The sequence below is a fragment of the Periplaneta americana genome, chromosome 4 (genome assembly GCF_040183065.1).
Source record: "Periplaneta americana isolate PAMFEO1 chromosome 4, P.americana_PAMFEO1_priV1, whole genome shotgun sequence".
NCBI classification, from domain to species: domain Eukaryota; kingdom Metazoa; phylum Arthropoda; class Insecta; order Blattodea; family Blattidae; genus Periplaneta; species Periplaneta americana.
Genome location: NC_091120.1, coordinates 200807603 through 200835468, shown reverse-complemented (window position 1 = coordinate 200835468; position 27866 = coordinate 200807603). Strand labels below are relative to the sequence as shown.

Here is a 27866-nt window from a genome sequence, read left to right as displayed (position 1 = left end):
CTGATGGAAAAAACAAATTGCAAATAAAGACAGTAAAATCTATGCTTATCGTGAAATCATTTCCCATTGACAATTGTGTTCCATTTCATGACTTCATGCTTCAAAACAATTGTTGTTGCAAGAAATTAAAAAAAAAAGTTCTGTATGATTGACTCAGATTTATAATGATGTATTCTCAGGTGACCTTACTCGTATTTTGTAAAGAGTGCATTTTCCTTTCATTTTGTTTGATTTATTCTTTTAATACGTTATTTTAAATTGATTTAATTGTATTGTTTTAATCTGTTCAAAGACAACATAGACAAGCGTGATGGAAAATAACTATATATTAAAGCTTAATTTTTAAAATGAGTGGGTCCACACCCATGGAGTAACGGTTAGCTTGTCTGGTCGCGAAAGCAGGTAGTCTGGGTTCGAATCCCGGTTGGGGCAAGTTATCTGGTTGACGTTTTTTCCGAGGTTTTCCCTCAACCCAATATGAGCAAATGCTGGGTAACTTTCGGTGCTGGACCCCAAACTCATTTCACCGGCATTATCACTTTCATGTCATTGAGACGCTAAATAACCTGAGATGTTGATACAATGTCGTAAAATAACTTACTTAAAAAATAAAATGAGTGCTGAATGTCCCATATTATTTTCTGACATTTCTTACAAATTAAACCTTCATCTGCTGTAACACTGTTGTCGACACTCTCAATAATGACACGTTATTAAGGACTGTTGTAGCTGTCACTGCATGGCAAACTGTGAATGCTGGCATGTTCACTTTTTCCTGATGTTCATTGTGACCAGCACCATCTGATCATTGCCAGTTTGGTTCACTCATATTGTATTCCTGAAATGAAGTTTAAGATAGGGGTTTGGTTCCTTTGTGAGGACTGTGGGAAAGAGGCTCAATAATGTAGATTCACAGTTAAGTTGAAACAGGGATTACGTGGGGGGGAGGGGAGAGGAGAAATTATATTTTGTTGCTAATGTATGCTTCAACAAAGTATACAAATAGCAAAAATGTAGAATAAAAGATGAAAAGGAAAAATAACAGTGGAACCTTGGTTCTCAAGTTACTGCTAAATAACATTAAGTACTGTAAGAGGTGTCCACAGAAAACCTTCATGATTATAAATCAATATACAATCGCTGTCCGTAGTGAAAATGGTGATACCATAAAGTACAGCTCAAAAATGTTATAGTGCATACCTTATGTCATGCAACAGACACCAAGGTGATATATTCACCTAACACTACATGCACTTCAACATATCTACTGAAATGGACTCAATGGCACCTGAGATATATCGCAGCTCTTGAAGATTTTGAAGCAGTGGAAGTATATAGATAATACATTTTATGTAATTCTATAAGAAGTCATAGACATCAAGTCTGGGGATCTTTGTGGCCACTTGCAGACGCTGTCTTGGTCGTGAACATTGGCTGTCAGTACAACAATGCAAAAATAACAAAAGACTGACAAATCCGAATGAATAAAACCAACATTAATAGCTTCTATTCGCTTCTGCTGGCAATCACACTGCAATATTCAAAATAGGAATTCAAGTCTTTCTTTCTCATCACACTAGTATAAAGTTCGTAATATACACAGTTAAAGACGTTATATTCATTTGTAATCACAGAAGGTTTCTGTGAACATACTGTATGTTTTAAATTTTATTAAATAGTATATATATTGAAAGTTCTTTATTTACTCTATATACAGGTTTACAAGCATTGCATTGTTGGAATTTAACAATGTACACACCACCATGACTTACATTTCGTAGATGAGCATTATTCAACATTTAAAAAATATGGTAAAATATTTTTTGAATGATCCTCATTAGTGTTTATCCAAACAAATTACTAGCCCGAAGTGCAGCACTCCATATTTCTGTAGAGCCTGCTACCCTTTCGTTGAATGGGGTATTGTATTGTATTATTTACATTCCGTGGTATTTGTACATTGCTTCACAGCTAGAATATGGAACATGTCAAAAGAATCTTAATACATATACTATACAAAGTCTTAATTATAGTCACAGTCTAGTTGAAAAAAAAAAAAAAAAAATATATATATATATATATATATATATATATATATATACACACACACACAGAAGAGTTTTACAATATACTAGTATAACACAGGGGGTTAGTACCGATACTTAATACAAGACAAAAATGTTCATGCAGCATTGTTGAATGTCATACAGAATAGAAGGCATGAGAAATTACGTACGCTACTTCTTTAATTTGGCCCTATATGTTTTTAGTTTAATTTTTTTATATACATAGGGAGGCTATTAAAAATTTTTACTGCCATATAACCAGACATCGGATTCTAGGGCAAATGCCTATTTTGTTTCTTTAGGAGAAAAGTAAAAATAATTATTAATATTTGTGTTTCATGGAAATTGAAAGGTATTCAAAGAGTTTTATAGTGCCCTAAAATGCCCTAAAATGGTTATTAGAGCCTAATTTGTTAATATTCGCCTAAAAATGCCTAACTCACTGTAAAGTTTCGCATTTTACTCTTACTTTTTATAATTTATACATGCATTCACTGCGAAATTTAAGGCATTTAAAAAGTGGAAAGTTTGCTTCACACCGGCCATGAAACCATTGATAAAGGAAACAAAATGTTTTGAATCTCACGACACTCGCAATAGATTTCACCGAATTTAACATGTTTGGAGGCATAAATGCCGACAAAGAACCAACCTTAGTTTTGAAGCAGGCAACAATCACAACATGTACTGCTACCGATTCAAAGATATACTATACTATAAAAATGACTGTTTTCGGTCTGAAACCGATTAGCTGTACTGCCCTTCAGAGTGTCATAAAATCACAATTTTTGGAGAAAGAGTGTTTTTGAAATATTTATGAAAAGTCGTAAAACTGCGAATTAGTAGGGTAAACCGTTACAACATATTTAAAAGAATGGCCCTCCTAGTGTTAACACTACCAGGAAATGCAACAATAAGTGGAACTTTGTATTTTTGTCCAATTGAATCTCAATAACAACGGTTCATTTGAATGCTCGTTAACAGTTGCTCTTTCCCTCACCTTATTTGTGTTGAGAAGTTTTGAGCGGTAGGACGTTTTCCTGTGAAGTTTAACGCGATAATGCCGAAAAATATAAGTGCAAAATCTACATTGATCCGGCAATGGCTAACAGAATATTCAGAATTCACTTATGATGGAAAAATAATATTCTGCAAGATTTGTAGCAAACAGGTATGTAACAATAGTTGAAATATATAAATTCTATTAATTTTAATGAGTAGGCCTATAATATTTATACATTGACTGAGCTATCCTGAGGTATAATTCTTTTCAAGACCACTACACTTTAACCTTTTAAATTCCGATAGTTAAAGTATTTGCAGGTCATTAAAATTTTGATTGTTCGAACCCACTAACTTTGTGATAGAAATACGGCAATACAACAATTAGGATTTTATTTTAATTCAGTTTACTTTACATTTTTAGATTTCGCAAGAAAAGAAGTGCCACCTAAAGCAGCATGTGCAAGGAGCGGCTCATAAGGCTAAAGCTCAGCAGAAAAATCAACTGCAACAAACTTTACTAACACAGCCTACTTCATCCAATCTCAGCAGCAATTTCTATGCTGATTTAACCAGAGCGTTTGTTGCTGCTAACATTCCCTGGAATGCAATTGAAAATCCGGTTTTAAGACAGTTTTTACAAAAATACTGCAAACAAAATATCCCATCTGCGTCGACCCTAAGAAAAAATTACTTGGACAGAATATACAATGAAACTTTAGCTTCCATTCGGGAGGATATAGGTGATTCTTACATATGGGTCTCTGTGGATGAAACCTCAGATCCTATGAATAGGTATATAGCAAATATGGTAGTAGGAAAACTTAGTCCTGATGGACCTTCGATTCCACACCTCGTATGTGTTAAGGAACTTTCGAAAGTGAATAGTCAAGCCATTGCTTATTTTGTAAATAAAGGCCTACAGTCTTTATACTCAGGTAATATAGACGATTCTAAAGTTCTGTTGTTTTGTACTGATGCTGCCTCATACATGGTTGCTGCAGCTCCACTTCTTAAAACATTTTATCCTAACCTCACGCATGTAACCTGTCTAGCACATGGCCTTCACAGGGTTTCTGAAACAATCCGGAACGAATTTCCTCTTGTCACTTCGTTTATTTCTAACACAAAAAAATGTTTTTGTAAAGCCCCATCCAGGATTTCAATATTCAGAGAGAACTTTCCAGATATCCCACTCCCACCTCAGCCGGTTGTTACACAATGGGGAACCTGGATTCTGTCAGTGGTGTATTATTCTAAGTATTTTAAAGAAGTGGTCACAGTTATTGATAAATTACCTGAAACTGATAGTGCAGCGTGTGTGAAAGCAGTGAAAGATTGTCTGAATGACTCACGAGTGAAAAACGATATTGCCTACATAACATCAAACTTTTCTTTCATACCTGCAAGCATTGAACAATTAGAACGTGAAAAATAATCTCTTTGTAGCCAAATAGCAATAGTAAAGGAAGCTCAAGTGAACATACATTCTGCTTTGGGCGAAACTGGGAAAAAAGTTAAAAATAAGTGGGACAACGTATTAAATAAGAATGTAGGATTTTCATTGTTGGAAAAAGTATCAAGAGTGATATCGGGGGAAAGTGTAAATGTTCCAGTAAGTATTGATGTTTCTATTGTACCTAATTTAAAATTTGCGCCTCTCACATCAGTTTCGGTTGAAAGAAGTTTTTCTGCTTTCAAAATGATTCTCAGTGACAAAAGGCAAAGGTTAACTGTGGAGAATTTAGAAAAAATTCTGGTGGTGTACTGTGCAGATAATTATAATAAAGTCTGAGCATGGAACTGAATTTCAATAACTTAAAATGAGTAATCTTGATATCAATAATCATTATTTCATTAGTTTCAATATATTAAATTTGTGCAGCTCTGTTTATAAATATAATATAGTATTCTTTTTTAATGTTTAAACATACTTTTTTGTGCGTATTTTAATGTATAACTAAAAATTTCAGTGAAAGAAATAAGTATGATACCTTGATGTGCCTAAAATGCCTATTTTCATTAAAATAGAGCCTAATTTTACAAATTTTGAGCTTATTTTAGGCGCCTAAAACTACAATTTTTAGTGCCTAAAAATCCGATGTCTACATATAACACACTCCTTTTTGATAGCATGATAGTTTTGTCGAAGGGGCATGAAAGTAACTTTTTTGACGAATATTTATGTTATGAACTGTTGAATTAGTTACAAAGATTTTATAGTAGGCTCGCTCTATGCATCCCCAGTTAAAGACAGAGGCTACCGCACGCTGAGCGGTTGTCTTTTGAAGTAAGACGGTCCCCCCAACCTTTTCTGCCCACTCGGGGGATGGGGTAATCTCTGTTTCCGCTTTCTGAGGCAAACATAAATGTTGCCAATTCTCCCCTGAATGCTAACACTAACTGCATTCTTTCTTAATATGTTCAAACAATTCACAAGTGTTTTTATTCGCTGTTTGAAAGTCTTCTGTAATTTTATTATTATTATTATTATTATTACTATTGTTGTTATTATTATTATTATTATTATTATTATTATTATTATTATTATTTCGTGGAGTATATTGTAAATTACTTAGTTGTTTACAACCCCAAGATAGCAATGATAGATGAACAGCAATTTTAAAGACATAATTAACTTCATTAGGACAATAATATAACCCTGCCCAACCCCATACCCATCAAGGGAGTTATGTTGCAGGATATCAAATCTGCCATGCAGTAAGAAACATGCAGTGGAGGAGCTCGCAGCCTCATATGGACACGTTGTGTTAAGATTTCCTCCGAACCACTGTCTTCTAAATCCTTTGGGAATGTTAAATGTTATGTTTTATTTAACGACGCTCGCAACTGCCGAGGTTATATCAGCGTCGCCGGTGTCCCGGAATTTTATCCCGCAGGAGTTCTTTTACATGCCAGTAAATCTACTAACATGAGCCTGTCGCATTTAAGCACACAAACGCCATCGACCTAGCCCGGGATCGAACCCGCAACCTCGGGCATAGAAGGTCAGCGCTATACCAACTGCGCCAACCAGGTCGACCTTTGGAAATGATCTGGCATCAACTGAAGTCTAATGTTAGGAAAAACAATATTATCGCGACTTGAGTCTAGTGTGTTAACTTCTGCGTGATGGAGCTGCAGCAATCGGTCCTCATAATTGGTCCTCCTGTGTTCAACATGCAATTAAAACGGAAGGGAATTATAATATATGAAGCACGACAGGGACAGTAACCAAGAGAGATTTGTGATTCATTTAGGAGAGAGTGACGACGAATAGAGGTAAGAGAAGAAAAATGTCATTTTATTACATAACATTTCAGATTTCGCTGCGAATTTAGACACGAAACACAAATTGACAATATTCTTTCGGTGTTATTGTTGTTGTTGTTGTTATTATTATTATTATTATTATTATTATTATTATTATTATTATTATTATTATAGTCTAAGTATGAAAATATATTAGTTTGAAGAAGTTGACCGTACAATGATTCTATAACTGATTTATGCACACAGTAACTCAAAATTAACCATTCATTAATTCGTGATTGATTGAATTAAAGTACAATTTGTTGTATAGAAATAAATATACGATTATTTCAGACCCACGTGGCGAAGTCAATGTAAAACGTGACAACTGCGCGCCTAGAAATTTCCGCACGCGTCCCTTAATGACCGGGGTGGACCGTGTGGCAAAGTTCTTCTAGCAACAAAAGAGACCGACTGGGGATCCTTTGAAAAATCCTACTATACAATTACATATGAACGAGGAAGTTTATTAATGAAAAAATATACTGACAAGCCATGGGCATTATTTGTAGTTTCTTTTTAAATGATCCTACAAGATTCCCTAGATTCGGCATCTATTATTATTCTGGTACTCTTTTTTGTAGTAGGAATATACTGTTACTAACTACAGAATTTCCCCATTATATTATTCCAAAACTCATTACCGAGTGGAAGTATGCAAAGTATATTGTTTTTAAGATATTGCTATTTACTACCTCTTGCATATATTTAATAGCAAAACATGATGAATTTAGTTTGGGAGTAATTTCTTTAATATGATTTTTCCAATTTAACATATTATCGATTTGTAAGTAAAAAAAAAAAAAAAGGTTATTGTTTCTATTAGGGACCTGTTAATTATTGCACTTGAAATTTGCCAGATTGAATTTGGGCAGGATTTAAATTGGATTATGGTAGTTTTGTTACAATACTAATTTATTGGCTGAGAACCAATCACATATTTTGAGGAGAATTGCCTCTGTTGAAGATTGGAATATGTTGGAGTTACTGGCTGTAATTACTATACTTGTGTCATCTGTAAATAATATGGTGTGACCTACATCTTTTCGGAATACATGTACTGTATTTCTTTCACGTGTTAAAATTAAGTACCTTGTTGTTGACTAGTTTCAACCTGTTGTAGGTTATCTTCAGAACTGGGTGTTCCTGGTTTTTGCATTTTCTGATTGTGCTTCCTGTGGAGTGTGTTTGTGTAGTGTAATGTAATACATCTTTTATTGGGGGGGAGGGCAAGATCCTTTATAAACACTCGAAAAATGGACCTAAAATTAACCCTTGTGGAACTCCATTATTAATAGTTCCCCACATCGAGGCAGATTTTATAGTGGTATTGATTTCGATCTATGAGATATGAGTGAAACCATTGGTGTTCAACGCCTTTAATAATTCCATAATAATCTAATTTGTCTACAAGCATTTTATGATTTATACAATCAAATGCTTTGGACAAATCACAGAAAATCCCACCAACTTGGAATTTTTTATTAATTGCCTCCAGAATTTTGTCAGTTAAACTAAATGTTGCATTTTCCGTGGATTTATTTTTCCTAAATCCAAACAGTTCTGGGACTAAAATATTGTATCTTTCAAGATGATGATATAATCTCTTATAGGCCTACATTACTTTTTCAAAGACTTCGGAGAAAACAGGTAGAAGAGATATGGGTCTGTAATTTTTTGGACACGTTCTTTCTTCTTTTTTGAAGATAGGAATAACCACATAATGTTTTTAATCTCTCAGGGAATATACCATTGAACACAGAATGGTTACATAAATAACTTAAGTGGCCTGCTATAATATGTGAACTCGATTTTAATATTTTGCTTGTTATTTCATCATATCCCGAGGAGTTTTTTTTTTTACTTTAAATTTTTAACAATTGCAATCATTTCTTGTTTGTTTGTTGGAAATATTTGAATACGTGCTAAAGTGCTTAATAGTAGGCTTTTTCACTGTCTGTTTCCTGCATTGTCCAGGAGTCAGGACAAATGTAGAGGGAGGTATTCTGCTCTTTATAAAAGTGGACTATCAACTGAAGGAGGTTATGTTGGAAGGATATATAGAAAACTGTATTTAAGTAGACTACTGCGAAATTAATAGTTATTTGTGAATTATAATCTCAGTAAGCATAGGAACAAAAAAGTTTTGTAGTTTTTAAATTAAAGTCCCATGGCGTGACAGACCATTACAGGCCAGCAGATTGCTAGCCTCACGTCCACATGGCTCAGCAGAGGTGAACGATCATCCAACCAGATCGGAGGTATTGTGTGGTCAGCACAATGATATTCCAGCTGTAGCAGCAGGTTTTCAAAACTAATTTTTAAATACCGAAAGGAAATGATTATCAAACCGAGTGCCCTTTATACATGAGTTCTAATCAGTGCAAAATGCAGGTTGAGAGATATTTCAGACCAGAATAAGGGACAGAAATATACATACATCCCTTAATGTGTAATATAGATATAATATATATGTATAATTTTTATCCTTTTTGGTAACTTAATTCTCATCTTGTAGACTTGTTTGGAAGATAAAATTAATATTCACTTCATAAGCTCCTCAAAATCCTTTCTACCAAACAATGGGGCTCACATATCATTACTATCTGCATGCTGTACTGTGTATTTTCTGGGTACATGATATAGGAATTTAATATTACCATAATCCACTACTACAACAGCAAGCCTGACCGTGAAGTGAGAGGGCCCGGATTCAAATTCTGGTTGGGATAAGTTACAAGACAGAGGTTTTCTCTGGAGTTTTCCCTCAACCCATTAAGAGCAAATACTGGGTAACTTTCGGTGCTGGACCCTGGACTCATTTCACCGCTCAATTCTTTCCAATTTTTACCTGTTTTCTAATATATTTTCAAGTTAACTGGCGTCTATACGAATTCTTCACATTTCAAACTACCTTCCCTCTGAAAATTAACCATTATTCCACTTTTTTCGCCAAAAAACCTTCAGTGTAGCGTGCTATAGAAAACCCGAAATCACTTGGAAAATTTGGACTATTGGTATAGGCCAGTGCTGCCGTGGTAATTTTCTTTGATCATACGCCTCATCCCTCATTTCTCCCTTGAAATATATTTTCCTCTTCTCACTCTATTCCTTCGATAGTCATTTAATGGATATTTGTATATGAAAGATGTAAAGAAGTTTTGTTTTATATGTCTTAATTTAAAAACAGCTTTATTTAAAGAAGATCCCCATGAAATTCTCACAGTAGATGCACACTTGTCTTGATGAATCATGGAGTGTGTATTGGTAGTACTTTAGTGTTTTCAACCGTTATTTTATACCGGTATATGATTCTGGATTCTGGCGGCTGTAGAAGCAGACCATTTATATTTATGAATACCAAAGATATATTAGGAAAAGCAAGAAATGAGCTAAGATCAGTAACAGATCTAAGTTCAGGTACAAAATATAGATCTTCGTGTACAGAACTTACGCACCCATTAGCTGTATGGCTCTGTATGAAGAAAATTCTCTCTTCCCGATACAAATAATTAAGAAAGGTTTGGTTCCCATATGCCGTATGGCCCCCATGACAGCACTGGTGTGGGCCTATTTATAAATATATTACAGCTATACAGCAAGAATCACGTTAATTTCGAGGGGTATACTACATGGTGACTGCACCTCAATCCAATCTAACAATTTACCCTAAATCTTCTCTCTTATTTTTACACAGGTTCTGGTTCTTTTAATACTTACAGTGTCTCTTATCTTATCTGCTATAGCCTACTTAAATTGTACCTAGAATAAAATTTCCCATTTCTAGAACTAATAATCACATTCACGAATTGTCCACACAATCAAAAAATGGTTCTATAATGTTCAATAACTGGTAGGCTAAACTAGCGCAAAGATAGTTCCCTACGTACTATACATCTTGCAAATTTGTGACAGGTTCAGTTTGGTTAATTTAGGCCTTTGTTATGCCTTGCATTACAATAAAATCCACCTTCACAAAAAAAAAAAATCCTTGTAAATTCAACGATTTTCAATTCCGAAACCACCAGAACTACCTGTGCACTAGTTTTTCCGGCCTAATAATTTACTGCCTCTCAACATTACATCTACTCATTCACTCCACCGACGCTAATACTTAATGTACACCTGCTATCATTATATTGATTTTACATTAAAAAAATACGCAATGAACCTAAACTTAATACTATATTATTTTCACATGTATTTAGACTAACTTTTGAAGTATTTAAATTACTCACTAATGTAGCCTAGCACTTCTAACAATATTACACAAACTAATAACGTTGGTATGAGAACACCAAGAACTTCAATGAACCAAGTAAAATATTTTATTAATATTGCTAGAAAGTATTATTATTCACTATCAGTCTCTAATTTTTCTGTTTGAATTTTATATATAACAATGCAAACCAAATACATTTCCAGCTGATTGGAGTTACCGTGTACATGAACTTCGTATAGCATGGAGGCGTAATATTCGAAGTAGATTTGTACGAAATAACTTGTATATGATGTACTAGTTACATACATTTGTGATACAGCATTTGACATCACGAAAAGGAATAATATACAAGTCACATTTTACACAAAATTAACTAATTTATTTAATCTTTCTCTTTATCGGAAATATTTTCAATCCTAGTTACGCTCCACACCCATATTTCTCTTCGCATGTCCGTGCGCCATTATGTATTCTTTCGCGTAGATAAATTACTTTTAAATATTGTCTTTATAAGGATATTAAGATTGAAATCATGCCAACTACGTAATATTGTGAAAATAAATAAATCATAACTTTATGGAAGTATGATTTGTTCAGTATTTATTCAAGCGACGTTACAAAATAATAAACGGTTCTATTTAACTTCGCGCGCCACGCTACACTTACGGTAGTGATGCGGCTCAGCTAGTGAAGTGTGTAGATAGAATGGGATCTGAAATGGGTTTATTAAACATGTTTGAAGAAAAATAATATATTTTCATTAACTTGTTTGTAAACAAATTAATATATACGTAATTATGGATATAGGTATATCAAACAACCAATCTTCAGTGACTTCAGGTAAGGATAACTGTGTGAACAATCGTAGTTTCAGTTGAAAACTGGCGATGATATGCGTTATGTTATAACGGCGTTCGTTTCACTTGCAGAGTTGTATTTCCTGATCGCGAAATTTTTGGCTGCTGGACCATGTCAAGAAACTGCAAATGTAAGTATTGCTACAGAGAATAGTGCAGAAGTGTGTACTTTTTCAAATGTTTAAGCATTTTATGTTTGTATTGCAGGTGTTGAAGCGAGAACTGGAAAATTCGAAGGTGAGCACTGAGTTTGACATTCAGCTGAGCTTGTTGTGGAGCCACCGCATGGTTTGCACGTGGTTTCCCTCCGTCAAAACATTACATATGTATAGGTCATTGACCTTGAATGTAAATAAAGGCCCCCCGACAATAGATTTTCCCGTAATTTGAAAATTTTTTTCCTTGCAGGCTTTACCCAAAAGATTAGATTGGCAAGGAAATGAACATGAACAGACTTTTCAGGAACTGGTAAGTATAATTTTAATGAAATACGCGAATTTGAAAATGTTTTTGTTACCAATACCGTAAATGTGACTCTGATACGGGTTGAAATCTACGAGTTACGGATATATGTACATACTTACGTAATAATTGTAATTACATCATTGCATTTTGGATTTGGAACTAGAAAAGGAAAATCATTATTCTGCCCCTTTTGGGCTCACCTAAACCCTCCCCACTCCCCCTACTGTGACCTCCTGATGTCATCATTTACCGCAGGCCAATGAAAACCGGAGTTACGTGGATGTGTGACGTAATGCAATCGATAGTAATGCAACATTCGTGTTGGTTCGCTGGGAGGTATAGACTTGCCTTGTGATTGGTCCAGTAGTCTCGTGTTCTTTTTTTCACAACCAATCACGCGACAGTATTGCAGAATACAGAGTTGTTGCCTCATATTGCGTAAATGATTTTATATTTGTTTTATTTTTGTTTTCCTTCCGATGTAAAAAAATATCTAATCTAAACATTATTTCTTGTAGGAACAGCAATAAAACATGTTTTTGATAATACGATTGTCATATACACAAAATATGATCGTAAAATTCTCGTTTCGCGGATATAAATTTAGTAGGCCTATTAATCTCCTTGTTTTCATTTGTTGCGTTATGAACTGTATAAATCAATGTCATTACGGAATCGATTATGCATACACAAGCGTACTGGAATGTTACTCATATCTATGGAAGAAGGCACTCATGAAATGTCGGATATATAATATTACGATATTTCCAAATAATGTTAAAAGAACTTAAGTACCGTACTTTACTTGCCGAAAATTAAAATAACATGAAAGAACACCAAACTATGAACTTAAACTCTACATTTACGTACAAAGATTTGGATGACTTGCTATTTGGCAGTAATTATCATGACTGATTATCGTTACTTGTTTGTAAATTGCTTGGAAGACAATTTACAGTAATTTTGTTATTTCTGTAATTTGTACAAATGCCATTAGATGCATATCTAATTTATTGGGAATACAAATACTATAGTAGAAATCCTCAATATTGCATCACAGTTTGGGTATACAGTGCTCCACATGTAGTTAGTTGCGTAATTTTTTTTATTGATGCAATTATTTTCATAAAGTAAAAACAAAAACAGTAGAAATAGAGCTATATTTCGATAATATTTTTATACTTTAGTTTGAACTAAGCCTATCGAAATGCTCGCATATGGTCTGTAATTGTTTCATTTTCCGTGTTTAATAGCTCAAATTAGGACATTGTTGATCGACTTGTTACAATAATATAACAATAAAATAAGATGAAAATGGTTTTTTTAATCGCTTGAAAAGTTCTTTACGCTGAGCATAAGATTTTGCATTATTTTAGTTGTGTAACATGAATTTGATAATTTGCGGTGATTAAATTTTTGTATTTTTACTCTCTTCTGTTAGAAGTTCTCTTTATGTTTAATTCAAAATTGTTTCTCTTTGATTAAATGTCTTCTGTACAATATTAGACTTACACAGAGCTATGTTCTGAAACACCTAAGTGCTGGTGAAGCGAAAAAAAAAAGAAGTGTGAAAGGGTAGGGAGTGTCGAAAAGTAAGAGATGAAATTAATAAAACCTTGTAATTTTCGTTGTCAATTGTTTCGAATCTTTGGATATTGCAAAGTCCGCACTTTCCTCTTATTGTCACTGTTAAATTATTATAAGCCATGTAATGAAAGTTAAAATTATATATTATTAGTTACTTTGTACCAAGCACTGGAATCTGTGACTTACAAATCTTTGTCACCTGTTTTCATATGTTTTTGTTATTTCCACTGTTGAAAAATTATGGGCCTACACCATCTGATTAAGATTAACAGAAGGATAGATTTTCAATGGGTACTGACACATTGTGGGTTATCTGGTAATGAAGCTACTGACCTCCTTGCTAAGAAGGGACGTAATATCTTACAAAACTCCATGTCAATTTTACCATTTCCAACAGTTCAAAGATTAATTAATTCAAAATACAAAATATCTAGATATAATATTTCTACAAAATTTCAAGTACTAATTTAAAAAAAAAAAAGTGTCTCACTGTACAACAAAACGTAATTTTTGAGTATCCTAGGAAAAGTGCAGTTGCATCCTTTCGATCACTCACAGGGAATGACTGTCAAAACACTTGAACGAAATTATTATTTATTCTCAGCACTTTGTCCAGTGTTTAGTCTTCAGGAAGAAATGGATCAGAATCATCTTCAGCGACATCTAACCCTTTCCTCCACTCCCACTGTGTGTGAGAAATATTGGAGAGCAAGAGAAGTTAATGGCTTTATTGCCAAGAACTCAACATTAGTTAACAACAACACATTTTATTTTCCCAACTGAACTAATGACCGTGCATAGATATTAAAAATCCTCTTTTTGTTCCAAAGTTTCTCCATTCCACTGAATTTATCAATGATAGTGCATAGATATTCAGAATCCTCTTTTTGTTTCAAATTTTCTCCATTCCACTGAATTTGTCAATGATAGTGCATAGATATTAAAAATCCTCTTTTTGTTCCAAAGTTTCTCCATTCCACTGAATTTGTCAATGATAGTGCATAGATATTCAGAATCCTCTTTTTGTTTCAAATTTTCTCCATTCCACTGAATTTGTCAATGATAGTGCATAGATATTAAAAATCCTCTTTTTGTTCCAAAGTTTCTCCATTCCACTGAATTTGTCAATGATAGTGCATAGATATTCAGAATCCTCTTTTTGTTTCAAATTTTCTCCATTCCACTGAATTTGTCAATGATAGTGCATAGATATTCAAAATCCTCTTTTTGTTCCAAAGTTTCTCCATTCCACTGAATTTGTCAATGATAGTGCATAGATATTCAAAATCCTCTTTTTGTTTCAAAATTTCTCCATTCCACTGAATTTGTCAATGACAGTGCATAGATATTCAAAATCCTCTTTTTGTTTCAAAGTTTCTCCTTTCCACTGAATTCGTCAATGATAGTGCATAGATATTAAAAATCCTCTTTTTGTTCCAAAGTTTCTCCATTCCACTGAATTTGTCAATGATAGTGTATAGATATTCAAAATCCTCTTTTTGTTTCAAAGTTTCTCCATTCCACTGAATTTGTCAATGACAGTGCATAGATATTCAAAATCCTCTTTTTGTTCCAAAGTTTCTCCATTCCACTAAATTTGTCAATGACAGTGCATAGATAACTTATTCAAAATCCTTTTTTTGTTTCAAAGTTTCTCCATTCCACTGAATTTGTCAATGATAGTGCATAGATATTCAAAATCCTCTTTTTGTTCCAAAGTTTCTCCATTCCACTAAATTTGTCAATGACAGTGCATAGATAACTTATTGAAAATCCTTTTTTTGTTTCAAAGTTTCTCCATTCCACTGAATTTGTCAATGATAGTGCATAGATATTCAAAATCCTCTTTTTGTTCCAAAGTTTCTCCATTCCACTGAATTTGTCAATGACAGTGCATAGGTAACTTATTCAAAATCCTCTTTTTGTTTCATAGTTTTTCCATTCTACTGAATTTGTCAGTGATAGTGCATAGATATTTAGAATCCTCTTTTTGTTCCAAAGTTTCTCCATTCTACTGAATTCGTCACATTCTGTTCTCCTTTGTTGACGTGAATTACTTTGGTTTTCAGGGGATTCATTTCCAAGCCTTGTTGTTCAATAATGTTTTCTTTTCTCTGCTCTGCTTTTAAATTCTCCATAGTTGTTGCACTACATTCTACTAAGCATATTTTTTATGTACAGTGTTTTCTTCTCGACCCTCGTCTTCCATCCTTGCAAACTCATTTCCCTTTTAATATGTCAGGCATGAGAAAGAAATATCCATCAGCGGTGATCAGTATCTGACTAAAAGTTGGAGTGCATTTCCATCACTGCTGAAACATTGAGAGAACAATAAGAAAAAGACTGGAGAAGGTAGCTTTCGCTCTGGTATTGAATATGTCATGCTTATTACAAAACAACTCTTTACATTGCAACAACAATCAGAACAGTTTATAAATAATTTTTAAGTTACAGCATGTAACAAGCAACAATGTAACTAAACATGCAGAAGAAAGGATAGCCAACATAATTTCGAATCAGATGAAATGAGACAGGCCGGTTTTATCCACCCAACTCTGTATATCACAAGGAAAGATCAATGATTTAAGTATTGTTTAAAGTTAAATTTTAATATTGCTATACCGGCACCCTATAATTCTGTGGCTGGGAGGAAAAAGATCTTAAGTCAATTTTCTGTGAAAATGAGATTTTTATATATTCTGAAAGCGGAAACAATTCTCTACAATCTGGTAAAACGGCTAAAGTCAAATAAGACTCCTGACTGGGTTTATAGGGCGTTACCAAATGTCCTAAGTACTTTTTGAATTGAGCACACACAGAATAAAGAACTTAAGAATATTTAATACTTTATTCCTTGCAAACATCACATGTTTACTTTCCATGCTACCCTATTAAAAAGGTCTAATTTGTATTTTAGCCATTTTATCACATACTGATGCCCTTTCCTTTCAAAACTTTAAGCACCAGGGTAAACAGTCCTATAATTGTTTAAGATCCATTTTGCATTCCTTATAATTTAAATTTCTGATTTGTTTTGACATGAAAAAGGTCTTATGTTTAAATACTCCCTTCTACTCAGTTTGGGTTCTAGTCTTAAAAGGGCTTAAGTGTGACTATTTTTGGACATAATCAAGAAAATTGTTAAATGAGCAACATTATCTATTTTAGAAGAAATATAAAGAAATAATACAGTATTCTTTCAAATTCTAAAGCTGCAATTCAGGGAATATGTTCAAATGCTACAAAGAAGTCAACAAAAATAAGAGAATGCTACAAATGTTAACACAACTCCAAAAAGTTAATAAGATTGTCCGTCTCCAATGGATTCCAGCACACTGTGGAGTCATGGGGAATGAAACCGCAGACACACTTGCAAAGAAAGGCACAACAATAAAACAAAAGTCTAAATTTAATTTCTCATATTCCTCAATAAAACGCTTCATCACTACAAAATTTTCTCATTCATACCTACAAGAAATAGAATCAAATGCTAAAGACAAAAAATGGATTACACTACTTTCCAACCCAGATATAATCCCCCAGAGACCAAGGAAAATAGCAGTTGCAGCCTTCAGACTATTGACAAATCATGACTGTCTAGCAAGTCATCTCTACAGAATAGGTATCTCAGCTTCACCAATATGTGTCCTGTGTAACGATCCAGCAGAAATGAATGAAGACCACTTGAAGACCTGTGAAGCATAGAGATCAGAAGAAACTACAGTTCAAAAGTATTGGAAAGCACGACTGCTAATGGCTTCATTGCCAGATGCAAGGCACTAGACGACAACAATAACATATTCCGGAAAAACATCTTAATTAAAACAACTCTATAATTGACACCAATTTCAATCTTTCTACTGCTCTCCTGAAAAGTATAAAATTTTTACTTAAGACCTTTTTCCTCCAGGCCACAATTAATGTATGCTCTTTCACCCTTGCTGATGTTCGTAAATAAGAAAAACAATAAAATCTGGTTGATTTATTTAAACCGAAAATGTCCCATATTTTTTTTTTTTTCCAAATAATATAAGAACCCAAATGGTACAGATGTTGACGACAATAAATATTAGGTACCCTCCACAAAACTGGCTTCATTTATACACCGACGGATCCTTGATCTCCAGAGAACAAGGTGCCGGTGCAGGTGTTACGTGCTGTCTCTTCTCACTTTATAGATCACTTGGATATGGAACAACAAGTTTTGATGGTGAAATCATTGCAATAAGTGAATGTCTCAGGAATCTTCTATGCCACATCAATAAATTTAAGAATGCAGTTATATTGTCAGACTCCAAAGCAGCTATTCTATCAATCGTCTCTAAACACACACCTACATCTCAAACAGCAGAAATAACTAAAATGCTCTCTCAATTAATATCACTCAATAAAAGAATTGTATTCCAATGGATACCATCCCATTGTGGAATCCTGGGAAACAAGAATGCTGATGGTTTAGTAAAGAAGGGCAGCACTGCTACTTACAGACCTGTTACTAAATCTACGTATTACCCTGTGAAGATATTTATTAAATCTACATACTTAGACTTCAACAAACAAAATTTGATAACACAATCACAAGGAAAAAAATGGAACTCTCTGCATCAAAATCCACAGTTAATTCCCGATTTCCCACGAAAATCGTCTGTAGCTGCATTTAGATTGGCAACAGGCCATGATTGTTTGGCTAAACACCTGCATAGAATTGGAATATATCGGTCCCCTAACTGCCCATTGTGCAATTCAAACCAAGAAATGAATTCGGAACACCTCAAAATCTGTGCTTCAGTGGCTGGTCATGATAATATCTTTGAAAAATATTGGAGTGCAAGAGGTCAAATGACTTTATTGTCAAACGCCTGGCATTAGAAAACAACAACAACATATCATTATCAGTATTTGTGTTGCTGTAATAAAATTGCATATTTCTTTGGTCTGTAAAATACTGCATGTACATCTCCATTCCTCCTCTGTGAAGCAGATCCATGATCCACAAAGGCTGAGTTATTACTATTAATATATTCTTATTGCAGGAGCGGAAATACCCGCACATTGGTCCTACATATCTGTTGGACATCTGTCGCCGCATTGGTCCAATATTAGACAAAGAAATCAAACCCAGTGTATCTGGCGTGACATCCCTGCTAGGTGCAGGTCGACAATCTCTTCTTCGTACTGCCCAAGGTAACGAATAAATCTTGAGATGAAAACAATACAGAATTGGGAATTTTACGTTGCTGATTTACGTGATGTATTAATATTTTTGAAAGTTTATTAAATTGAACTGTTGAATTATGAATGTTCTCAAGTACTGAGCAGTTTACTTGATTTGTGAATGTTGTAATCTTCTGGATCGTTCTGTGTTGTTGCAGGGATTCAACAACAGAGTCAACACATAGTCCAGTATGGCACCAGGCGGCGGGGTTGTCCAGTCACTAACCCTGTAGGTTTTAACAAGCAGCACAACTTGGGTGAGTACCCACATTACAAAAGTTTCCAGTGTTGTGTATGAGTTGCTAGTTCGCAATTCTGGCCCAGGATAATGGACTTTTAAGGGGAGAGGATGGTATTTTTTAAAACTTTTTCCCTATTTTTTGGTGTAAAATATTAATTTTTTGTATGTAGAGAGCTCATAGCTGTGGCAACTCAACCAAATAAAATATTTTGAAAAAAAAAAAATTATTTGGGAACCCAAATTTGAAAAAAATATACCCAATGCAGGATTGTACTAAAACCGATATATCTAAACCGTTTTTAAAGATAGATTCAAACAGTTTTTTGCAATGTATTTGCAAAAGCATGTTCTACAAACTGTCTGTAACAGAATTTTGATATTAGTCCCACGTTTGTAAAATAAACAATTAAAATTTAATAAAAATTTTCTGATTTCCTTTCTTGCAAACAAACTGACGTATTTTTAAAATGAAATCAATTAACAAAATTCTGTTACAGAGGAAAGTTTCCTAATAGTCTAAAGAATGTGTGTTCTAAATTTCATGCATGTATCTTTAATCGTTCAGAAATTATATCCATTTTTGTCTGGCAATGTAGCAAAAAAATGAAGTTATTGGAAACCGATAAAAGCGGGCGTGTGATTTAAAAATCCATAGCGCAGGAAGTTTAAAAATGACGTCTCAATATCCGATAAGGGCACAAATACCCACAAAATGTTATGCAATGCATTCCACACATATAAAAGGGCATTTTAAAGCAAAAAAAATTTTTTTGAAAATTTAATTTACCGGAAACAACAATAAAAGTGGGCGAGTAATTTAAAAATCCATAACGCAGGAAGTTTAAAAATGACGACTCAGCATCCGATAAGGGCACAAATACCCACAAAATGTTATGCTATGCATTCCACACGTATCACAGAATATTTTAAAGATTTTTTTTTTTTTGAAAATTTACTCATTTTTCACCAAAAAATACCATCCTCTCCCCTTAAGAACTGACAGAATTCTTTAGGATGGCTTCAAGTAAAATTCCCATGTTTTCCTTAATAGTTTGTGGATTTTCTCCTAACATAGTCACATCATCCACATAAACAAGGAGCTGATGTAACCCGTTCAATTCCAAACCCTCTCTATTATCTTGCACTTTCCTAATGGCATCTTCTAGACCAGTGGCGGCTTCTCAAGGGGGTTGCAGGTTTGCACACCTCCCAGTAATATTCCTAATCTCCCGGCTTTGTTACTTTTAAAAATATAATTTTATTTTACAATTTTCATTCATGACTATCTGCAGCTGGCGTCTTGTTTTGTACGTCTGCAGGAGCCTTCGAGCCTCTTGGTTTGCAGAGATGTTGAAAACCTAGGGAAGGTTGTTTATAGAGATGTTCGGCTAATGCGGGGACGGGGTTAGAGGCGTGGTCTACTGCTTTCCTCATTGAGAACGGTTTGTCGCACTCCCTGACATGGACACCAACGTCAGTGCAGAAGAAACTGAATTCACTGGGAAAGTATCTGTTTCAACTAGACATTTGTCCGAAGTAATAAGCATGAAAAATGTATTCATTCGGCTTGTGCAAGGAACAGTCGCATATCTCGCATATTACTTTCTCAACCTACATGCACAAAAACGGCACAATACATAAAGGAGCTTGTATTTTGCTTTAAAGTTGTAAGAGTTGCCGTTCTGACAATAAGTGCTGCTATCTCCCGACAGCCTACGAAAGCTGCATTTGAATTTTATGAACGAAAACATTGCACTTGGTACTTGGTAGCATTCTGATGACGATTCTGTGCTCAAATGTTTTTCATGAGGGTAAATCGCAATAAAGAGAGTTCCGCCCACGACCCCTTCCACTTTTGGACGTCTGTATAAATAGGTATGCTTGTATTTAGTCATTTTACTTATTAATTGCATATAAATTAGCTTTATATGTATACGCCCTCAGGTATACACGGTTTTAAATTTTAAAGTAAAGTATGTTTAACTCCTCTTCGATATCCATTGTGCACCACCATATTTTCAAACCACCAGCCGCCACTGTTCTAGACGTATATATATTAAGTTAATTAATATTAAATATCAATCTTGCATGCATTACTTGATTGTGTGTAGTTGAAAGAAAAGTTAAACCATGTAGATGCACCTTTAGGTAATGCTGCAAAACAAGTCCCATAAGCAACGGAGGAAGATAAAACATATGCATTGTATATTTATCTCCATGTCATTGAAATCTCATTACTGCACTGTTCCATTACTGCTGTAATTATTATCTCATTGTCTGTAAATATTGTCTGGGAATAAAGAATTACAATTCCAAGAATAGCAGGTTGTGATTGTTAAGATCTGTGTTACAGTGCGTGTGCTGCAGGGACGGGAAACCTCGGGACCACTGCGACGCTGGCAGGTAGTTCCAACTCGTCTGTACAGCAAGCAGCAGCTGTTCTGCCGTACGCTTGGACACCTGTCAGCTGTGTACTGCCTGTTGTTTGACCGCACTGGCCGATACGTTATCACTGTAAGTGCTAGAACTGTTTGGAAAGTTCTTGAGAGTCAGAGATTGATGCTGGCATGATCTTTTCTTTTTCGAAATAGATTTGTTGGGAAGTGATACATTTCTTATACTCAAGTCGTTGTAACTATGCAGTTGATAGCTGTACATAAATGTTGGTAGCGAGAGCTATGACATTGCGACAATGACCAGTAAACAACAGCTGACTTAACTTTTGCAGAGTTTGCTATTTTGCTTCGATAACTCAAATAAATATATATTTAATTTTTAACCAAATCTCTATCTCTAGCCTGTGCCTTTGCTTCAGTAAGGTCTCATCTTACAAACCTATGGATCAACAATTCGTTCTCTTCTGACAAAGGAAAAATTTTACAGTGCGTTCAAAAGAAACCAAATGATCTGAAAATGTACAAAAACTTGCCCAGACATGTTCAGACGTTTTTAACAAAAGCTAGAACAAGTCACATTGTCACACAACTGTACCTACACCGATTTCACCTTTCTGATAATCCTACTTGTCTGTGGTGTAATAATCATGATGAAGATCTGGAACACATTCTTCTATACTGTCCATCCATAAACCACAAAAGAAGTAAATTAAAATTATCAGTACCAGTTACAGAAGACACAGCCCTGCAGTATATATTGACTACACCCCAACTCTGGCTACTAGCGACAGGCATCTATAATGAACACCGATCAAAATACCCCTCATTTCTCGTGAAAAACAAGAACTGTAAAGACTATACCATTTTGCTATCAGCAATTCCATCAACGCTAAATAACTTAGCAGTTGATAAAGCATTGCTAAATAACGAACTAAAAAAAAACTGTCATGATTTTAGCTTACAAACTGTAGCAGACCTTGAAACCTTGGCTATAATAAGCCTACCTTATATACAGTTAGAAAAAATCAATGTACTTCATTTCTATTACTGTACCGTACATAAGAACACTATATCCAATTTATGAACTTAATATAAAGAACCCATTGGAAAACAACTGCAGGAAGATCATTCATAAATATAGAACAAATTATTTAAAATATCCAAACTAAGCAATAAATAATTTAAACTCACAAGACTTTGCGCTTGTAATTATTTTCAGTACATTCTCTTGAACAGTCAGCTATTTTTGTTTTGTAATTGACTGCAGTTTGATGTCTTAGTTACTTACTGGCTTTTAAGGAACCCGGAGGTTCATTGCCGCCCTCACATAAGCCCACCATTGGTCCCTATCCTGAGCAAGATTAATCCATTCTCAATCATCATATCCCACCTCCTTCAAATACATTTTAATATTATCTTCCCATCTACGTCTCGGCCTCCCTAAAGGTATTTTTCCCTCCGGCCTCCCAACTAACACTCTGTATGTATTTCTGGATTCGCCCATACGTGCTACATGCTCTGCCCATCTCAAACGTCTGGATTTAATGTTCCTAATTATGTCAGGTGAAGAATACAAAGCGTGCAATTCTGTGTTGTGTAACTTTCTCCATTCTCCTGTAACTTCATCCCTCTTAACCCCAAATATTTTCCTAAGAACCTTATTCTCAAACACCCTTAACCTATGTTCCTTTCTCAAAGTGAGAGTCCAAGTTTGTCTTGGTTACTACAGAACAAAAAATCAACTGCTGGTTAGGTGTGATAATTTCTATGCGATAATTTTGTGTTGTGGGTGAGTTATTTTCTCATTGTTAGAATATTAGACTGTGCCCAGAATATCATTAATTATATTAATAACATATCCACTTCAGATAGATATAATTCAATCAAAAATGGACCTCTTAGAACAAATCACCAAGAATCAACACAGTAAAGAAAATTTAAAACAATTGGCCCTTGAAACCGTCAACATCAGATATCCGGAAGACTATTGGACAAGAATTTATACTGATGGCTCGAAAACAGACCCTGAAGGAAATGTAGGAGCTGGTATTTTTAGTAATCTATTTTGCTTCTATCTTCCAGTTGGTTATAATATATCTGCCTGTGATGGAGAAATTGAAGCTATACATGTTGCCTTAAATCAACTTTTATTCCATATGGATAAATTCACAAACGCCGTCATCCTCTCAGACTCAAAAGCAGCCATTTTGTCCATAAATAAAACTGACCACCCCTACACAAAACAAATCAATAATTGTCAAAAAAATACTTGCAAATTTAAAAGAACATGGCAAAACAGTTGTGTTACAATGGATCCCAGAACATTGTAATCTACATGGGAATGAACAGGCTGACACATTAGCTAAGAAGGGTGCCAATCTCAAAATAAACCCACGGCAACCTTTGTCATTTAACTCTGTAAAACAGTATATATAGCAACTACAAAAAAATAATCACCAACAAGAACTGGACATAAACATTTCGCAACAACGTAGGAAATTACTGAAGGATATACCTCCTGAACCAGAAGACTGGCAGTTGCAAGCTTTCGTCTTAACACTGAACATGACATCCTGGGTAAACACCTCAATCGTCTTGGCATCCTTCCATCAGCATCCTGTATTTTGTGCCATCAACAGGAAGACATGGATAGACGACATCTTGCAAAATGCCCTGCTCTGAAATCCTCCAAGGAAGTCGACCGTACTGGGAAGCCAGAGCCCGAATGTTAATTACTTAATCCGTAGTTTTGTTCACCACTTTCTTGTTTTTCCCTCAGTCAATGATAGTAAATATCATGTACTAGCCATTAGACGAATAAATATTAATAACATTGAGGCAATACTCCACCAGCAGTGATAATGGTGTTGATGTTTGTGCAGGGGGCTGACGACCTGCTAGTGAAGATATGGAGTGCCATCGATGGACGCTTGCTTGCAACACTGCGTGGAGCATCTGCAGAGATCACGGACATTGCTGTCAACACAGAGAACACTCTGCTGGCAGCGGGCAGTATAGACAAGATACTGCGTGTGTGGTGCCTCCAGACCACTGCTCCTGTAAGTGTTCTCAGCCTAGTTATTAGTGACCAGCACTGCTTTCATTTACTGTGGCAAATGCGTTTTACAAGTCAACTGGAATGCTAAAAATGAGGGTGATTGTACTATATGTACATTATATAGTAGTATTTTACTCCATATTTCATAATAGTCTACAATGGAGTACAGTTTTTTTATTTAAAAGCAAGAATGATGTGGAATATTTAAAAAGCATTGTATAATAATAATAATAATAATAATAATAATAATAATAATAATAATAATAATTGCCTCCCATTGGAGGTAGCCCAGAAGGACTCAGTATACTCTCCTACATGAATTTTACAATATTAAATGTTTACATAAATTTTGTAGAAAGAAAATTAAAATAAACATATATGAATATAAAGTGAATTAAAAAAAAATTAAACAGAGTAAGCAGATTAATTTAATTTACAAGCATACTTTCATTAAGCTATACAAATTTGTGCAATTAATATCAAGTAGATTAATTCAATTTATAATCATAAACAATTCGTATCAAATTAGTTCAATTTACAAACTTATTTTCGTTAAGCTATACAAAATTGTACAATTCATATGAAGTAGATTAATTCAATTTATAAGCTTAAACAATTCATCAGCTGACCTATACAGTATACTATTCAATTTACAGCATATACAATTCATCAGTTATGCTAAACAAAAATATACAATGCATAGTAAACAGATTAAGTCAATATAAAAACATATTTTAGTTGAGCTATATAAAGTTGTACATGTCATTTAAGTAGAATAATTCAATTCACAAGCATAAACAATTCATCAGTTGTGTAGAAGGTATGAGTATGTAGTCAGTTTTACAGAAGCATGGCAGAAAACTTTACGGAGAGGCTTATCAATCCCACACAAACATCCTACTTACATTGACAATCTAAGATTAGTGATACAAAATGAAAGACAGGTAAAAGAAGAGACTGTTGAAAGATTTGACTTGTAAATACAAACACATTATAATCTGTGATGATAAATGCATCTCAAACTTGTATGAACATTTCCATCTCAAAGAGAAGCGAAAGTACATTCAGACTTTCAGGGAATATACTGATTTCAATGTGAAACCTCCAGAGCTTCGTAGTTTGTTACATAGGCCTATAAGTAAGGTAAGGTAATAACTGCCTCCCATTGGAGGTAGCCCAGAAGGACTCAGTATACTCTCCTACATGAATTTTGCAATATTAAATGTTTACATAAATTTTGTAGAAAGAAAATTAAAATAAACATATATGAATAGCAAGTGAATAAAAAAAATTAAACAGAGTGAATATGATGACTCAGAATTTGGCAAGAGCGTTTCAAAACTGAAGTTATGACGTCAGCAGTAAGTGTCTGTGGAAGTTCAAAAGTCTTCCTGAAGCTTTCAAAGAACTTGGGAATCACACCACGAGCTCCAATAAGAAAACCAATCACCTCAATGTCTTCAAACTGGTATTTTGCTTTGAAGTAATCAACTGTTGGCAGATAAATGTTGATCTTTTCTTTATTGACATCCTCTGGCTGGCTACTCCCCGTTTCAATCCTTATGGTGGGATCAATTATATATCCTTTCTTGGTAGTCTGGGAATATGCTATGATGTCAATACGTCTAGAGGAGCCATTAGTAGCAAGGCAAAAAACTTCCTCTTCTACTATCCAGGACTTTTTTCTTAAAGCAGTTGCAATTAAGGATCGAACATGATGGTGTCTGGCATTTCGGAGGAGTAAATCTCTGTTACACTGACCTTGGACATGGGCAAGGGTTTCAGTCTCCGGGCAGCCATGTCTGCACCGGGATCCGTCCAAAGAGTGACCAGGTACTCCTCTAACTGCTGCTAAATTGGCATTCATTTTGAGGCAGGTTACCCATTCAGATGTAGATAGTCCAGACTTATTACTGTAGATCTATGTAAAATTATGTATTAAATTATAGTAGGGTATAAAATACGTAATATTGTGAATCTATTTCTTCTCTGAATTTTATTTGCTGTATTTATTTACTTTTTCTTATGACAACACTTATTTCTTGTGAAATGATTTCTTTCGTCCCTTCGAGATGATGTCCAGTCCCCTAAATTCAATTGTAATTTCCTTCACCATATTGCAAATTATATTATTTGCAGTTTTTTTTTCTTGAAATAATCAAACAATTTATTATGGACTCAAATTTGAATGAACTTTTGTTTTATGAATTACACAAAAAAAGTATTCTCCACATTTCCAAAGAAAAAATTGTCGTATGTAATAAATATACTGCATGGAAATGTTTCCTTTCCTCATGAATAAAGGTGAATAAAGAAAACATTTGTGATCAAAATCGTTTATTGTTTTCTAAAATCTTAATACAATTGTCTTTAGAGACAATTAATATTAGGTACCCTCCACAAAACTGGCTTCAGTTATACACCGACGAATCCTTGATCCCCAGAAAACAAGGTGCTGGTGCGGGTGTTACGTGCTGTCTCTTCTCACTTTATAGATCTCTTGGATATGGAACAACAAGTTTTGATGGTGAAATCATTGCAATAAGGGAAAGTCTCAGGAATCTTCTATGCCACATCAATAAATTTAAGAATGCAGTTATATTGTCAGACTCCAAAGCAGCTATTCTATCAATAGTCTCTAAACACACACCTTCATCTCAAACAGCAGAAATAACTAAAATGCTCTATCAATTAATATCACTCAATAAAAGAATTATATTCCAATGGATACCACCCCATTGTGGAATCCTGGGAAACGAGAATGCGGATGCATTAGCAAAGAAGGACAGCACTGCTACTTACAGACCTGTTACTAAATCTACATATTAATCTGTGAAAAGATTTATTAAATCTACATACTTAGACTTCAACAAACAAAATTTGATAACACAATCGCAAGGGAAAAAATGGAACTCTCTGCATCATAATCCACAGTTAATTCCCGATTTACCACGAAAATCGTCTGTAGCTGCATTTAGATTGGCAACAGGCCATGATTGTTTTCCAAACACCTGCATAGAATTGGAATATATCAGTCCCCTAACTGCCCATTCTGCAACTCAAATCAAGAAATGGATTCGAAAAACCTCAAAATTTGTGCTTCAATGGCTGACCATGACAATATCTTTGAAAATTGTTGGAATGCAAGAGGTCAAATGACTTTATTGTCAAACGCCTGGCATTAGAAAACAACAACAACAACACTTATTTCTTGTGAGATGATGTCTTTAGTAGAGTCGGGCAGACTGCCTCATATTATCGCCCGTTCTCGGTTGCGTAATCTCCACAGTCTCGCTTAGTGCGCGCGTACCGAATGTAGCCAAATGACTCATTGATAGAGAACACGAGATTCTCTTGGTCCCGAGATTACCGATACTAGATCACTCCCGACAGTCTCGGAGGTCTAGACGGGACTGTAGTACTGATAAGCAAGCGATATCGCTCGG

General features: G+C 34.6%; 1 protein-coding gene across 6 annotated transcripts in view; it reads left to right on the top strand.

Annotated features, from left to right (window-relative positions):
• The first annotated feature begins 11271 nt into the window (after nt 1–11271).
• The window catches only part of BRWD3 (bromodomain and WD repeat-containing protein), a 79016-nt gene continuing 62421 nt past the window's right edge, over nt 11272–27866 (top strand). For all 6 annotated transcript variants that reach the window (XR_011331903.1, XM_069824633.1, XM_069824632.1 and 3 more), the window contains exons 1-8: nt 11272–11442; nt 11532–11590; nt 11667–11696; nt 11868–11927; nt 18545–18695; nt 18884–18982; nt 21320–21480; nt 24245–24421. Coding sequence is in view for 5 of the 6 variants with exons in the window: in XM_069824633.1 (XP_069680734.1) it covers nt 11400–11442; nt 11532–11590; nt 11667–11696; nt 11868–11927; nt 18545–18695; nt 18884–18982; nt 21320–21480; nt 24245–24421 (780 nt within the window). In the remaining variant the exon portion in view is untranslated. The remainder of the gene's footprint in view (nt 11443–11531; nt 11591–11666; nt 11697–11867; nt 11928–18544; nt 18696–18883; nt 18983–21319; nt 21481–24244; nt 24422–27866) is intronic.